The sequence below is a fragment of the Anabas testudineus genome, chromosome 18 (assembly GCF_900324465.2).
Source record: "Anabas testudineus chromosome 18, fAnaTes1.2, whole genome shotgun sequence".
NCBI classification, from domain to species: Eukaryota; Metazoa; Chordata; class Actinopteri; order Anabantiformes; family Anabantidae; genus Anabas; species Anabas testudineus.
The window spans coordinates 8,072,984-8,089,443 of NC_046627.1; the positions used below are offsets into that span (position 1 = coordinate 8,072,984).

At 38.1% G+C, this 16,460-nt stretch overlaps 2 protein-coding genes across 2 annotated transcripts; both read right to left on the reverse strand.

The window, feature by feature from the left end:
- Nucleotides 1-71: 71 nt before the first annotated feature.
- On the reverse strand, nt 72-5,394 carry LOC113168241 (zinc finger protein 726-like). The gene is made up of 3 exons (XM_026369248.1): nt 5,331-5,394; nt 2,360-2,466; nt 72-2,267 (listed from the first exon to the last, which is right to left on the reverse strand). Exons 2-3 carry the CDS (start codon nt 2,375-2,377, stop codon nt 825-827), a joined length of 1,461 nt encoding a protein of 486 aa, XP_026225033.1. The 5' UTR covers nt 2,378-2,466; nt 5,331-5,394; the 3' UTR covers nt 72-824.
- A 7,651-nt stretch (nt 5,395-13,045) lies between these two features.
- Nucleotides 13,046-15,653, reverse strand: LOC113168730 (zinc finger protein 726-like). Its single transcript, XM_026369764.2, has 2 exons — nt 15,540-15,653; nt 13,046-14,834 (listed from the first exon to the last, which is right to left on the reverse strand). Exons 1-2 carry the CDS (start codon nt 15,651-15,653, stop codon nt 13,404-13,406), a joined length of 1,545 nt encoding a protein of 514 aa, XP_026225549.1. The 3' UTR covers nt 13,046-13,403.
- Between the last annotated feature and the right edge of the window lie 807 nt (nt 15,654-16,460).

Below are 16,460 nucleotides of genomic sequence, written 5' to 3' on the forward strand. Positions count from 1 at the left end.
ATCAAACGATGTGGCGTCCTGTTGTTTCTTACACATAACCGAGTCCAGATCAGTGTAAATATCCAGCATGACCTTTTTACCCATTGAGTTGTGATACTTACATTTTTTGAGCAGTTTAGATCGACAGATTTTGATTTAACTTATGGAAAACAGACTGTATTACTGAGAACAGCTAGTTGAGGGTTAAGGGGGTCGTACCTAAGGAGCGAGAAAGATTTAAATGCCTGGTCCCCTACATGGAGGGTGGCGATGTTACCACTAAACGATCTAGTTGCTTACAAAGTTACAGATTTTATAATTAATTAAACTAACGATTATGAACACAATTGTGCTTCTTAAAAAACTTTTCTGCAAGAAACCTTTTACACAATTAGAGCATGAGTACGGTTTGTGTCCAGTGTGGACATGTTGATACCGTGAGAGTTCGGATGATGTATAGAAACATTTGTCAGATTCTTGACACCAGTGTGGTTTTAGTCCAGCATGGGAAAGCTCGTCTCTGTGATATGAAGATGACTGGCTATAACTGTTTCTACTTTGTTTACAACTGTATGGTTTCTCTCCAGTGTGGACTCGCTCTTGCGCTCGTCTGTGCTTTTAGGAATATTTTTCGATTCGACGATATTTGCACTTATAGGGTTTTTCTCCAGTGTGATTCTGTTCATGACGCCTTAACAAAGCATAACAGCTTAAGATCTGAGGATCCATAAAAGGTGACAAAAAAGGTCTTCAATCATAAGTGTGGCGCAGACTCTTTAATCCTCCAGGTAAATGTATGATTACAAAACCTAATTCTGTGCTGATAGTAATGTTTTCTCACATTATTAGGGTTTTTCTCCAGTGTGAATCCGTTCATGACGCCTTAATGAAGCGAACCAGCTAAAGATTTTCCCACATTGCTCACAAGGGTAGATTGTTTCTTTAGTGTGGATGTTTCTATGAATTGTTAATGCTCCTTTCTGAGTGAATCTCTTCCCACACTCCTCACATCTATATGGTTTCAGTCCAGTATGTGTTCGTTCATGTCTGCCACGGGCTGATGAAGAAGTGAAAGTTTTTTCACAATGTCTGCACTGGTAGGGTTTCTCTCCACTGTAAATACATTTATGAAATTTTAGGCTTTCTGATCGAGCAAAATCTTTCCCACACTCGTCACAGTGATAAGGTTTCTCTCCAGTGTGAATCCGTTCGTGATACTTTAATGAAGTGGATCTGCTAAAGATCTTCCCACATTGCTCACAAGGATAGATTTTTTCTTTAGTGTGGATGTTTCTATGAACCTTTAAACTACTTAGGTGACCAAATGTTTTTCCACACTCCTCACATCTATATGCTTTCACTCCAGTATGTATTCGTTCATGTTTGTTGCAGTTTGTTAAACAAGTGAAAGTTTTTTCACAGTGTCTGCACTGGTATGGTTTCTCTCCACTGTGAATACGTTTATGAACTCTTAGGCTTTCTGATAGAGCAAAAGCTTTCCCACAATCGTCACAATGATAAGGCTTCTCTCCAGTGTGAATCCGTTCATGACACCTTAATGAAGAGGAGCTGCTAAAGATCTTCCCACATTGCTCACAAGGATAGATTGTTTCTTTAGTGTGGATGTTTCTATGAACATTTAAATTTCCTAGATGAACAAATGTTTTCCCACACTCCTCACATCTATATGGTTTCAGTCCAGTATGTGTTTGTTCATGTTTGTAACAGTTTGCTGAACAAGTGAAAGTTTTATCACAGTGTCTGCACTGGTATGGTTTCTCTCCACTGTGAATACGTTTATGATTTTTTAGGTTTCCTGAGCGAGTAAAGTCTTTCCCACACTCATCACAGCAATAAGGTTTCTCTCCAGTGTGAATGCGAAAGTGAAGTTTTAGGGAACCCGACTGAGAGAAAGCTTTACCACACTGCTCACAGCTGTATGGTTTCTCTCCACTGTGAACTCTCTGATGAAGTTTTAATTCTCCTGCTGTTACGAAAGCTCTGTCACACTGCTCACAGCTGTATGGTTTCTCTCCACTGTGAAATCTCTGATAGTGACTTTTTAGGTGATCTTTTAATAAGAATGCACTGCCGCACTCCTGACACTGATGCGGTTTAGCTCCAGTGTGAATTCTCTTGTGGACATTTAGTTTTCCTACTGATTTGAATGCCTTACCACACTGATCACAGCTGTATGGTTTCTCTCCAGTATGAACTCTCTCATGAATCTTTAGTTTGTATGATGAAGAGAATTCTTTGTTACATTGTTTCTTTGCGTTTCTGTGTTTCTAAAATGACAGAGAGAGAAAATTTAAGGTTTTGTTAATGGAGATAATAAAAAATGCAAAGTATGTGAGATTTAAGAGATTTAAATTCTCACCTTTTGGGGAGAACTCATCCTGCTTCTTTCTCAGTGGCACCAGATTTCACAAAGCTGTCCTGATGTCAGACAAAACAATGCTCGTCCTCACCTGAGATGAATGTGATCTGTGAACAAACAAAGACACAAGATAAGACAAAAACCACAGCTACAGAATATCACTGACTCAGCAGATGAGGATCACTGTGTGTAATTGATCCAGTCGATCCTTCAGATGATTAATCAGGCTGATCTCATGATGTCTGCTCTCATACCGGTAAAGTTAGTGAAAAACATCTGCAAACACATCTGCATCTTTCACTGGGACCATTTCATATGCAACTGGAAATTATAGGATACAAATGTAAATAAAATGACTTGTGTGTCCAACTATAAATGTTGTGTATAGTGTTTATATCTGTACTCTATAGCCGCAAGTCACATGATTAGTAATGCTTCTTTATTATTTTTGTAAATGTATATTTCTTATTACTTTTTTCACTTTCATGTTATTTCACACGACTGTGGGATTTTCTTTTTTAACAGAAGGGTAGATGCTATGTTCAGAGACATTTCCTCATTGATTGTATTTTTCCAATCATAGATTTAAACCTGTCCTACCCAGTCCTCCTGACTGTCACAGTGAACACACCATTTATAGAAACTGGAGTCCAGGAGAGACTTGGCAGCATTCACAAATGAGAGGGAGCTACAGATGAGGAATGTCTCTCTTAACACCACCACTGAAGAAATTATCTTTTCTGGCTTGTCAATCCACATGACCTGCCTTGGCTTCCCCAGACTCTAAATGTTTTGTGAGAGCAAAACCACAGGGTCAATAATAAGCTAGAAAATGACAAGAACACGTTCTTCAAGTTGAGAATCTCACTGAAAATTGTCAATAACTTAAAAGTAATAGAGAAGACAAAGAGAGACATTCTTTGGAGGGTAAGGTAAGGCTGTCTTAACCTTCAGAAACCAGGAAAAGTTTAAAGCTTCAACGTATTTGTACTTGCGTCTCCAGATGGTCTGATTCTGGACTCTAAAGTCTACCAAGGGAACAATACATTTGAAGGTCAAAGGATGATAACTGGGGCAGTTTCTCTCCAGTATCAGAGAGAGACCTCTACCCGGGGATCAATGATGGTGGTCAGAAGAAGTCCTGGGTCCCTGATCACAAAATGGTCTGACAACGATCCAGTGCTGATGGCCTCTACGGCACATGGGAAAGATCCTGAATCCATATAGCATGATGGTCTCATCAGATGGTCAAACAAAGACAAAGTCCAGGTCCAGGTGAGAAGACCCACAGTCATTAGAGAGTACGATGACAACATGGGTGGCATGGACCCCTGTGACTGCATGATGAGCTTCTACCTTGTGGCAACCAGAACCAAGAAATGAAGCATGTGTGTGATTTCTTATTTCTTGTATGGTGTCGTCACACACACCACCACAAACAAATGATCAGCAAAAAAAACTCAACAGTTCCTGGACTCCAAACGTCATCTTGCATATGAGCTGCTGAACTACCTAGAACCTGAGGAAAACTAACAAGACAGTAGACGACGGTGAAGAGAGCGAAGAGTATGAACCATCCATCAAAAAACATATTCCACAACCAGAAGCACCATTAACAACATACGGGGCCAGACACATACCAGAGATACTAGACTGATGAAACCAAGGTTGCAACGGCTAAAAATACATGACATGCATCAGCTGCAAGATGTTCCTCTGCATAACAAAGAAGAGAAACTGCGTCCTAAAGTACCGTCACTAAGACTTTAATGAAGGAAGAAAAGAAAGAGGAAGAGAAGGAGAACAGTGAAGAGAAGGTGGTGTTACAGATTCAAACCTGTGCTACCCAGGACCTCTGGACTGGAGACTTTAAGTTATGTTCATGTTCAGTTTCATTTAGAAAGTTTCATTAGAAAATGGATTGACATTCTTGTTTTCTTGTCAGTCTATTCTGATTTTGAAGTGTAGCTGTTTTCTAACAGTAAATTTGTTTTGCTGTCCACTACAGTGGACATGCTGTAAAATATCAAATAATAATATGTCTGTGAAGATTTTCAGTCCTCCAGGTAAAGTTATCTGGAAGTTGAGTCGTGACAACTGTACGTCTTTCTTGTTAGGTTGAAATGTTTCACTACTCATCAAAGTCGCTTCTTCAGTCTGAGGAAAGTTGGTTAGAGACAAACAACAAACCCTTCAGGCTGGAAACCAACTAGTGATGTCTGTCTGACTTCACCTGATCTTGTTTTGTTGTGGAAAAAGATCTGGAAAAAGACTGGATCAGACCAGTTGAATCTGGTTTGATCCAGTCAAGTGATTCACACTAGAGACCGAAGCAGTCAGTGCTTCAAAAGTCATTGGTCCCGTGTCTTTTTCAACACCAAAGTAAGATCAGGTGAAGTCAGACACACATTCAACAGGTTCCTTGATGTGTATTAGCACTACAGTATATAGCCACTCTAAATAATGCACAACATGTTTCACCAAGAACACCTTTTACCAACAACTACTGACTAATAATCAACTAATCTTTACAAACATGTATGAACATTATTCACAGAAACTCTAGTTACACTCATCACATCTTTATAAAGACGCTGCTTTTACCACAAATCTTTGAATGAATGAACCCATTTTCAAGACAATTGATGAATTGATTCATTTGAACATGATCAAAACAACCTGGAAGAAACATTTTTCTTGGTTTTCAGTAGTAAATATATGTCTTCATAAAATAAAGTTAAACATTAACAGTGAAAACAAAGACACGGTTACACTGTTATGAAAGGAAGCGTGGAAACTTTGGTTTCTTTAAAGAGCTGTAGAGTCCAACAAAAACACGTAAAACCCACGATTGTTGCTAAAACTGAAATAACTCAGTTTAGTTTCTTAGAAATATAAGTTTAAAACTATCATTTAGTACTTTTAACTACGTTTTAACGACGTAAAAACGGGAGAACCCGCATGGACTCACCTCAACTCAGAGACGGAGGAAAACAGGAAGTATCCACAGGAAGTGACATCATCGGGTCATAGGTCACGCACAGAAAATCAGTTACGAAAATAAAAGCTCCTTCAAAATAAGATTAAATATACAGTTCCATACATGTAGATGTAGTAGAGTGATGTTGTTGCACTGTGATGTGAACAGGACATTTTACGTTGTACTAAAAATTCCATAAATAATCTGAAAAAGATTAAAAAAGATCTTCTCCTCACATTACAGTATCAAGTAGTTTGTTTTATTTCTATAAGAAAACTTACACATATAATTAGTTTTTTTTTTTTGAAAACAGGAAGTCTTCTTGTCTTATCATATAATGTCTGTACTAAACTCTCCGGTTTGTTTGCTAATTTAAAGTGTTCATAATTTTATTATTATATTATTATTAATATAAGAACAAAGAAGAATAAAGTGTGAAACTGTCCTTTAGCACAGTTTCTGTCCACAGTCTTGTTAAATCCTCAGTGAGACTCCTGCTGCTTCTCTTGTCTTCATCAGTCTCCACAGTTGTTACTGTCCCACATGTTGGATGTTGGATCTTCGAGCTGAGCTGCAGGAAGGAAAAACTGCTCAACGACAACTTTTACACACTTATTTTAATAACTATTGACTGAACATCACTGATTTCATCCACTTCATCTACTGACAGCTGGTTAATCTGAAATGATTCAGTCCTTTATTAACTGGTTCCATTTGATACGGTACAAATACAAAGTAGACTTTAATGACAACACTGAAATGTACTTTAGTACAGTTGTTACTTCCTGGACCTTTATTTATCGACTTTATTAAACATTAATGATGTAATGTTACAGCTTTCAACTCTTTTTAGGGGGATTTATTGGTATTTTTACAGATAATAATTATGAAGAAAACACGTCTCTGTTGGTGTTTGCTGATTTTCAGTGCTCTACTTTAACTGTATTTATTGTTTTAGGTTGGTTTATAAGTTTTTCTAATCACTTCATATCTCTTTATGATATACACACTGTGATGTGGGAGTAGATTCTTGTCAATAAAGTGTCTGAGTGCTTTCTGAAATACTGAGATAAGCCTGTATTCTGACCTTGACTGTCTGAAATGGGATTTTCCATTAAAAACACCCTCAAACACATTTCTGTACTTTAGTAGTGTGTGGATCCAGGTTTCCAGTCCAAATTTCACCGTCTGGTTTATTTTATGCAAATAAAGAGAATTTGTATCAATAATTTGAGTCAGTTTATTACAAAGTATAAAGAAGTTAGAAAAGCACAGAAAGGAGAACATGACTGGACTCTCAAGAGAGGGCTCAGCAAATGAACCAAGAACTATCTGTTACTCGGCTATTTATCAAAGCCTCTCTCACTTTCTCACTCCTCATACTCCCTGTTTTGCTATCTTCATTTCCATAGTCAGAGACTTTGTGTTGTCTCCCACTCTAACTCAGTCAAACGTATCTCTGCTCTAAAACATCTGCTCCTTCAGCAAAGAAAGTTTTATGATGTGTAAAATAAGTGAAGGATATATGAACTCTTAGCAAACTATTAATGGAAAATGTCTATTTCTGCAAGAGTTAACTTCAAAACCGTGTTTATCTTCGATGGAGCCACTGAACCTCCAACACACACACACGCTGTTTCTAAACAACACATATTTCAGAACACACTCCACACACCGGTCTGACTTCATTGGGTCAAAGTGTTCACATCTGTTTTCTCTGTGAGTGTTTGTGAATAATTAACCTGTGATCTATTAAAAACCTGCAGCTGTTTTATTTAAAGAATACTTTTGAAGTAATAACAAAGACAAAACACAAACTTTGATGACTCTTAAATGATAATAAAACCTTCCACACTGCACAGATCCAGACCTGATTCTTGTGTCTGCAGATCTTGTCTGGTCTTCAGCTGTTCTTGTGGCCTCAGAGGTCGACATGAAAATAAAAACAACAAAGCTGAAGTGTGTAAAAACTGGTTGATTTATAACTGAGCAAATATTAAACTAAGAACTGAGACAAAACAAAATGATAAATATTAAAATAACTGCAACTGATAAATGTTTTTTAGCATCAATATTTTTTCTCCCATAATTTACCTTTATTGGCTCCTGTCACAGGAGATCAGTACAACAATTATCAGTCCAGAGTACTGACAGTACTGCAGTAAACTCTGGTGATGTAGTGATGTGTTGTAGTAATGTTTTTTTTTTGTTGTTGTTGTTGTTGTTGTTGGCACTACAAGTCTTCAAATGGTCCAGACTGCTGCAGATTTTAATTTGAACTAAATCCAGAAGGTTCAGACACATTACACCAGTCGTATCTTCCCTTTATTGGATCTCTGTTCATTTCAGATCAGACTTTCAGCTGCTTCTTTCTGTGATGTGTTTTCAGATGACAACTACAGCTAATGTGATCAGGGAGACAGGTAGGAGGGTACTTGGTGTGTTATTAAGGAAGTAGACAGTGAGACAAGGAGACATGGTGGAATGAGGAAGTTCAGGTGTGTATATATAAAAAAGAGGTTAGCTAAGAAGAAGTAGGACACTGAGAGGACTTAAGAGAGTAGACAGGAGTACAGGGAGATACAGTGTAAGGTAAAGGTAGAGTTGGCTAAGGACAAACAATATGACATAGGTATATGAGGACTTATACGAGGTTGGACACTAAGGGGACGTGGATTTGTACAGGTTGGCGAGGCCACTCAAGTTTATTAATCAACCCCAGACCCAAACATAGTTTGAATTCATTTGAGAGCCTCACTCTTAGCCTCTCTGATCCAAACTGGAAAAATCAAAAACCAGTCCTGTTCGTTATTGTGTACCGTCCTCCTGTCCCTTACTCTGAGTTTTTAACTGAATTCTCAGACTTTCTATCTGATTTAGTTCATTATAGTGGGTGACTTTAATATCCATGTAGATGTTGATGATAACTGCCTCAACACTGCATTTAATTCTCTATTAGACTCCATTGGTTTTACCAAAAATGAAAATAAACCCACTCACTGTTTTAATCACACCATTGATCTTATTCTGACATACGGTGTGGAGGTTGATCAGTTAATAGTTTTTCCCCCAAAACCTTCTTTTGTCTGACCATTTCTTAATTACATTTGAATTTACAGTACCAAACTTTACTAAACCTACTGATAAGATTCTCTACAGTAGATGTTTATGTGAAAATGCTGTTGACAAATTTAAGGAACTGATTCCATCTTTTATTTCAGAGCCATGTACCAACACAGAGGAAGGCAGTTATTTCAATGTTACTCCAGCACAAGTCGACTGTCTTGTTGATAATACTGCAGCTTCACTTGGAACAATACTTGATACTATTGCTGCTCTGAAAAAGAGGCTAATGAATCAGAGGAAGTTAGCTCCATGGTACAATTCACAAATCTGTAGCTTAAAGCAGAAATCACGTAAGCTGGAAAGGAGGTGGAGTTCTACCAATTTAGGTAAATATTTCCTAGCTTAATAATATATAAAGAAGCACTCCGTAAAGCTAGAACCTCATATTACTCCTCATTAATAGAGGCAAATAAGAACAACCCTGGGTTTCTTCTCAGCACTGTAGCCAGGCTGACAAAGAGTCATAGCTCTGTTGAGCCTAGTATTCCCTCAACTCTCAGCAGCAATGATTTAATGAACTTCTTAACAAATAAAATCATCGCAGAGTTCTGAGAACAGAATTTAAAATTGATAATGTCACTATCACACACTGTTTGGTAAGACAGACAAAAGTCACATGACTCCTTCAACTGAGAAAACTTTGGACTTCACAAATGTACCTAATAAAATTCACTAATTCTCATTACACCTGGATGTAGTGTGTCTCAGTCTGCCTGCTTCAGGAGCTGTTTATCATTAGAAAGGACATTTGAATCTTCTAATCAAGCTTAGATAAACACAACAATAGGAGCCTCCATTCAGACAGAACGACCAACCAACAGCACTGGTTAGAATGGTCTTACACCACCCCCCTTCTCCCTAAAGCATCAGAGTCCTGCAGTGCTGTTACCTGATCTGATGATACTGAAATGTTGCCTCTGGACAGACTTTGTTTAAAATGACGCATATTTCTATGTTGGTGGAGAAATGTTTCTGCTCTAGAAAGAATCAGTTGACATGACTCAACCTTCAGACAAACTCACCATATTTGTGAATTTGTGAACAAACATTTCTTCAGAGATCCATCACTTCAAACAGCCTCGTGGTTAAAGCACACAACTTCCCACCCACAGTTTTTTAAACAAACCTCTTTTGTTAGTTGGTGGTTTAATAAAAGGAACTTATATACAGTAAATCCAGAAGCCAGAAGAGATTGTGGTCACGTCTGACAGTAAAAGGTGAATGAAATGAAACAGAACTAAAAAATATCACCTGACATAACTACTAACACAAATATATGTATTCAGATGTTTATTACTGTATGAGGTGGACAGCACATATTCTGATCTCCTGCTGTACAACTAGGCCCAGTGTCTCTCCAGAGCTGAGGTACTGACGTGCTTTGCCTTGTGTCTGACTCTTCTCGGTCCACCAACAGAGCCCAGAGTCACTTCCTGAAATAGCTGCACAGCCACGGTGGTTCTACCGTTGGACTCCAAAAATAAAACTAAGGGCTCTGGCTTTATACACATCGTAAATGGGATGCAAGGATGTCTGTATTTTGTGTCACTTGAAGCAGCGCGGTAAACAAAACACACCAGAGGGAAGGTTCAAACCAGGGGTCTGTAGTTGGGAGGTTCTGTGCCTTAACCACTAGGCAAATTCCCTCATACAGCATAATGTTAACAAAGCCTTGATTTGACCACGATCTTTAAAGTGATGGATCTCTGAAGAATTTTCTTGTTAAGGAGTTCACAAATATATCTGGTTCTCATGACTCAGTTCATAAAAGCTCAGTCGTGTCAACTGCTTGAGCAGAAACAGTAGCTTCTACAGTTTGTGTCCTTCTTGGGGGATGGTCTTCACACCTACTCAGTCTTTCGTCCACCTAACGACCCGGTTCTTTACATTTGTGAAGTGAAGCTAAAATGGAAGATAATGTTAAAGTGAAATGTCAAAGTTAGAACAGTAGTAAGCAAGTAGTATAATTAACACAAATTAAATATCCATGTAGATTATTAATGTTTGACTAAAGGGTATTTTATTCAAAACTATAATTTTCTGTAACTTTGTTCTGCTGTTACAATCCATAAATATACTGCAGGTAAAGAACAACAACATGTTTGTGCTGAACAAACCTCATCAGTGTCTAAAATCTGAAGTAGTTTACAGATGGATTTAAAGTTATATATATCCTGCAGGAGAGCATCATACTCTATTTTGATATATAACTTATATATAACTGGATTACACGTCACTGCTCCACCTGGTGCATGAATGCAACCATTGCAACTCATTCCTCAGGAAAAGTTTAGGGGGCGTTAACAAGGTAGCTACACATTAAGTACATCACAGTAGGGGGTTGTGACTGGTGCAGGGGGGCTTAGTGAGTTGGTGCCCAAGTCATGCAAATGTCATGCAGAGATCAGCCAGAATTCCTGCAGGAACGAGGCAGCGAAATGTGCCGCTCCACCTGTAAGTCCTCATATTCCTATGTCATATTGTTTGTCCTTAGCCAACTCTACCTTTACCTTACACTGTATCTCCCTGTACTCCTGTCTACTCTCTTCAGTCCTCTCAGTGTCCTACTTCTTCTTAACTAACCTCTTTCTTTGTATATACACACCTGAACGTCCTCATTCCACCAAGTCTCCTTGTCTCACTGTCTACTTCCTTAATAACACAACAAGTACCCTCCTACCTGTCTCCCTGATCACATTAGCTGTAGTTGTCATCTGAAAACACTTCCTGACCACAGAAAGAAGCAGCTTAAAGTCTGATCTGAAACAAACAGAGATCCAATAAAGGGAAGATACGACTGGTGTAATGTGTCTGAACCTTCTGGATTTAGTTCAAATTAAAATCTGCAGCACTCTGGACCATTTGAAGACTTGTAGTGCTAACAGAACATTACTACAACACATAACTACATCACCAGAGTTTACTGCAGTACTGTCAGTACTCTGGTCTGATAATTGTTGTACTGATCTGTGAATCAACCTTTAGCCTTATAATCATCACAGGAGGCAAAAAAGGTCAATTATGGGAGAAAATATTGATCCTGATAACATTTATTAGTTCCAGCCATACTTCATGAGTTAATTAAATATTTTTAATTTTTTTTAATTTTCTTAGTTTAATATTTGCTAGTTACATATCAACCAGTTTTCTTCTTCAGTTTTTACAAACTACAGCTTTGTTGTTGTTTTTTTATGTTGAACTAACGAGAGTTATCAGTTCATGTCTTATAATTTCTTTATGAATGTAAAAAACAATTCAACATCATCATCACAGAATACATTTATCAGTAAAAGACCAGAATTAAAAATAAAACAAACAAATAAACAAACAGTGTTTCTCCCAGAAGTTGATTCTACCTGTGATGGTGGCTGAGGGTCTGTTTTACTACTGTAGACCTACACATAGCTGAACCAATCAAATACTGAGGATCTTAACACAATATTGACATGATATGAACATTCAGATTCACAAGATAATTAAAGATCATCAGGTTTCTATCCACCAACAACAGCACGTTTCATTTGTCCTGTCATCAATTTAAAACACTGAATTCACATCATTCATGCTGCTGTTTGACATTTTAGTAAAATTAATTAGTTGTTTAAGAAATAGAAAAACAGACAATAATACTAGGTGTTGAAAATACCAATATGTTTTAAAGACTATTGAATGCTGATATAAAACAATATGAGCTACTGGAGCTAACTATAATAGAACAATAATGAATTTAATCTAATTCAAAATGAAAAAACAGACAACTGTAATACTACATGTTAAAATAAAAACACAATGAGTAGAATATTTTCAAAAGATAACAACATACATCAAATTAATTTTATCTAACTTTAGGAGATTTTAACAAGGAAAAAAGTGATGCAAAGTCCAGATCTGGAAGGACATAACAACATCTGTTGTCTCATTAGGAGCATGTCCTGATGTTGTCAGTCGTGTATACAAGGACATAACAGCTACTGAAAACCATTTGACTTGCTGCAATGACATTTCAACAAAATGGACAAACCTCCCACCAGATGTTTTTCACTTTGGTTTTGAAGGTGTCTTTGAATTCAGTCCTCTGTAGGGTGATAACTTGAATTTCCATCAAACAATGTGGCGTCCTGTTGTTTCTTACACATAACCGAGTCCAGATCAGTGTAAATATCCAGCATGACCTTTTTACCCATTGAGTTCTGATGAGTTTTAAAAGTGATCCTTACATTTTTTCAGCAGTTTAGTTTAACAGATTTAAAATTTTACTCATGGAAAACAAACTGTATTACTGAGAACAGCTAGTTGAGGGTTAAGGGGGTCGTACCTAAGGAGCGAGAAAGATTTAAATTCCCGGTTCCCCCACATGGAGGGCGGCGATGTTACCACTAAACGATCTAGTTGCTTACAAAGTTACAGATTTTATAATTAATTCAACTAATGATTTTGAACACATTTGTGCTTCTTAAAAAACCTTTTCTGCAAGAAACCTTTTACATAATTAGAGCATGAGTACGGTTTGTGTCCAGTGTGGACACGTTGATGCCGTGAGAGTTCGGATGAAGTATATAAACATTTGTCACAGTCTTGACACCAGTGTGGTTTTAGTCCAGCGTGGAAAAGCTTGTGTCTGTGATATGAAGATAACTGGCTGTAACCTTTTCTACTTTGTTTACAACTGTATGGTTTCTCTCCAGTGTGGACTCGCTCTTGCGCTCGTCTGTGCTTTTAGGAATATTTTCTGACAATATTTGCACTTATAGGGTTTTTCTCCAGTGTGATTCTGTTCATGACGCCTTAACAAAGCATAACAGCTTAAGATCTGAGGATCCATAAAAGGTGACAAAAAAGGTCTTCAAACATAAGTGTGGCGCAGACTCTTTAATCCTCCAGGTAAATGTATGATTACAAAACCTAATTCTGTGCTGATAGGAATGTTTTCTCACATTATTAGGGTTTTTCTCCAGTGTGAATCCGTTCATGACGCCTTAATGAAGCGAACCAGCTAAAGATCTTCCCACATTGCTCACAAGGGTAGATTGTTTCTTTAGTGTGGATGTTTCTATGAATTGTTAATGCTCCTTTCTGAGTGAATCTTTTCCCACACTCCTCACATCTATATGGTTTCAGTCCAGTATGTGTTCGTTCATGTCTGCTGCAGGCTGATGAAGAAGTGAAAGTTTTTTCACAATGTCTGCACTGGTATGGTTTCTCTCCACTGTGAATACATTTATGAAATTTTAGGCTTTCTGATCGAGCAAAATCTTTCCCACACTCGTCACAGTGATAAGGCTTCTCTCCAGTGTGAATCCGTTCGTGATACTTTAATGAAGTGGATCTGCTAAAGATCTTCCCACATTGCTCACAAGGATAGATCGTTTCTTTAGTGTGGATGTTTCTATGAATTGTTAATGCTCCTTTCTGAGTGAATCTTTTCCCACACTCCTCACATCTATATGGTTTCAGTCCAGTATGTGTTCGTTCATGTCTGCTGCAGTTTGTTAAACAAGTGAAAGTTTTTTCACAGTGTCTGCACTGGTATGGTTTCTCTCCACTGTGAATACGTTTATGAACTATTAGATTTTTTGATAGATTAAAAGCTTTCCCACAATCGTCACAATGATAAGGCTTCTCTCCAGTGTGAATCCGTTCATGACACCTTAATGAAGAGGAGCTGCTAAAGATCTTCCCACATTGCTCACAAGGATAGATTGTTTCTTTAGTGTGGATGTTTCTATGAACCTTTAATCTTTCTAGGTGAACAAATGTTTTTCCACACTCCTCACATCTATATGGTTTCAGTCTAGTATGTGTTTGTTCATGTTTGTAACAGTTTGCTGAACAAGTGAAAGTTTTCTCACAGTGTCTGCACTGGTATGGTTTCTCTCCACTGTGAATACGTTTATGTCTTTTTAGGTTTTCTGAGTGAGTAAAGTCTTTCCCACACTCATCACAGCGATAAGGTTTCTCTCCAGTGTGAATGCGAAAGTGAATTTTTAGGGAACCCGACCAAGAGAAAGCTTTACCACACTGCTCACAGCTGTATGGTTTCTCTCCACTGTGAACTCTCTGATGAAGTTTTAATTCTGTTAATGTTACGAAAGCTTTGTCACACTGTTTACAGCTGTATGGTTTCTCTCCACTGTGAAATCTCTGATAGTGACTTTTTAGGTGATCTTTTAATAAGAATGCACTGCCGCACTCCTGACACTGATGCGGTTTAGCTCCAGTGTGAATTCTCTTGTGTACATTTAGTTTTCCTACTGATTTGAATGCCTTACCACACTGATCACAGCTGTATGGTTTCTCTCCAGTATGAACTCTCTCATGAATCTTTAGTTTGTATGATGAAGACAATTCCCCGGTGTTTATATCTGTACTCTATAGCCGCAAGTCACATGATTAGTAATGCTTCTTTATTATTTTTGTAAATGTATATTTCTTATTACTTTTTTCACTTTCATGTTATTTCAGACGACTGTGGGATTTTCTTTTTTAACAGAAGGGTAGATGCTATGTTCAGAGACATTTCCTCATTGATTGTATTTTTCCAATCATAGATTTAAACCTGTCCTACCCAGTCCTCCTGACTGTCACAGTGAACACACCATTTATAGAAACTGGAGTCCAGGAGAGACTTGGCAGCATTCACAAATGAGAGGGAGCTACAGATGAGGAATGTCTCTCTTAACACCACCACTGAAGAAATTATCTTTTCTGGCTTGTCAATCCACATGACCTGCCTTGGCTTCCCCAGACTCTAAATGTTTTGTGAGAGCAAAACCACAGGGCCAATAATAAGCTAGAAAATGACAAGAACACGTTCTTCAAGTTGAGAATCTCACTGAAAATTGTCAATAACTTAAAAGTAATAGAGAAGACAAAGAGAGACATTCTTTGGAGGGTAAGGTAAGGCTGTCTTAACCTTCAGAAACCAGGAAAAGTTTAAAGCTTCAACGTATTTGTACTTGCGTCTCCAGATGGTCTGATTCTGGACTCTAAAGTCTACCAAGGGAACAATACATTTGAAGGTCAAAGGATGATAACTGGGGCAGTTTCTCTCCAGTATCAGAGAGAGACCTCTACCCGGGGATCAATGATGGTGGTCAGAAGAAGTCCTGGGTCCCTGATCACAAAATGGTCTGACAACGATCCAGTGCTGATGGCCTCTACGGCACATGGGAAAGATCCTGAATCCATATAGCATGATGGTCTCATCAGATGGTCAAACAAAGACAAAGTCCAGGTCCAGGTGAGAAGACCCACAGTCATTAGAGAGTACGATGACAACATGGGTGGCATGGACCCCTGTGACTGCATGATGAGCTTCTACCTTGTGGCAACCAGAACCAAGAAATGAAGCATGTGTGTGATTTCTTATTTCTTGTATGGTGTCGTCACACACACCACCACAAACAAATGATCAGCAAAAAAAACTCAACAGTTCCTGGACTCCAAACGTCATCTTGCATATGAGCTGCTGAACTACCTAGAACCTGAGGAAAACTAACAAGACAGTAGACGACGGTGAAGAGAGCGAAGAGTATGAGCCATCCATCAAAAAACGTATTCCACAACTAGAAGCACCATTAACAACATACGGGGCCAGACACATACCAGAGATACTAGACTGATGAAACCAAGGTTGCAACGGCTAAAAATACATGACATGCATCAGCTGCAAGATGTTCCTCTGCATAACAAAGCAGAGAAACTGCTTCCTAAAGTACCGTCACTAAGACTTTAATGAAGGAAGAAAAGAAAGAGGAAGAGAAGGAGAACAGGGAAGAGAAGGTGGTGTTACAGATTCAAACCTGTGCTACCCAGGACCTCTGGACTGGAGACTTTAATTTATGTTCATGTTCAGTTTCATTTAGAAAGTTTCATTAGAAAATGGATTGACATTCTTGTTTTCTTGTCAGTCTATTCTGATTTTGAAGTGTAGCTGTTTTCTAACAGTAAATTTGTTCTGCTGTCCACTACAGTGGACATGCTGTAAAATATCAA

What these genes read in the sequence shown, in the direction of transcription:
- LOC113168730 (XM_026369764.2), bottom strand. Translation starts at nt 15,653, where the DNA reads ATGGATTCAGGATCTTTCCCATGTGCCGTAGAGGCCATCAGCACTGGA. An exon ending in CCACCATCATTGATCCCCGG is followed by an intron (nt 14,835 to 15,539) that starts GTAGAGGTCTCT and finishes TTGCGGCTATAG; the next exon opens with AGTACAGATATAAACACCGG.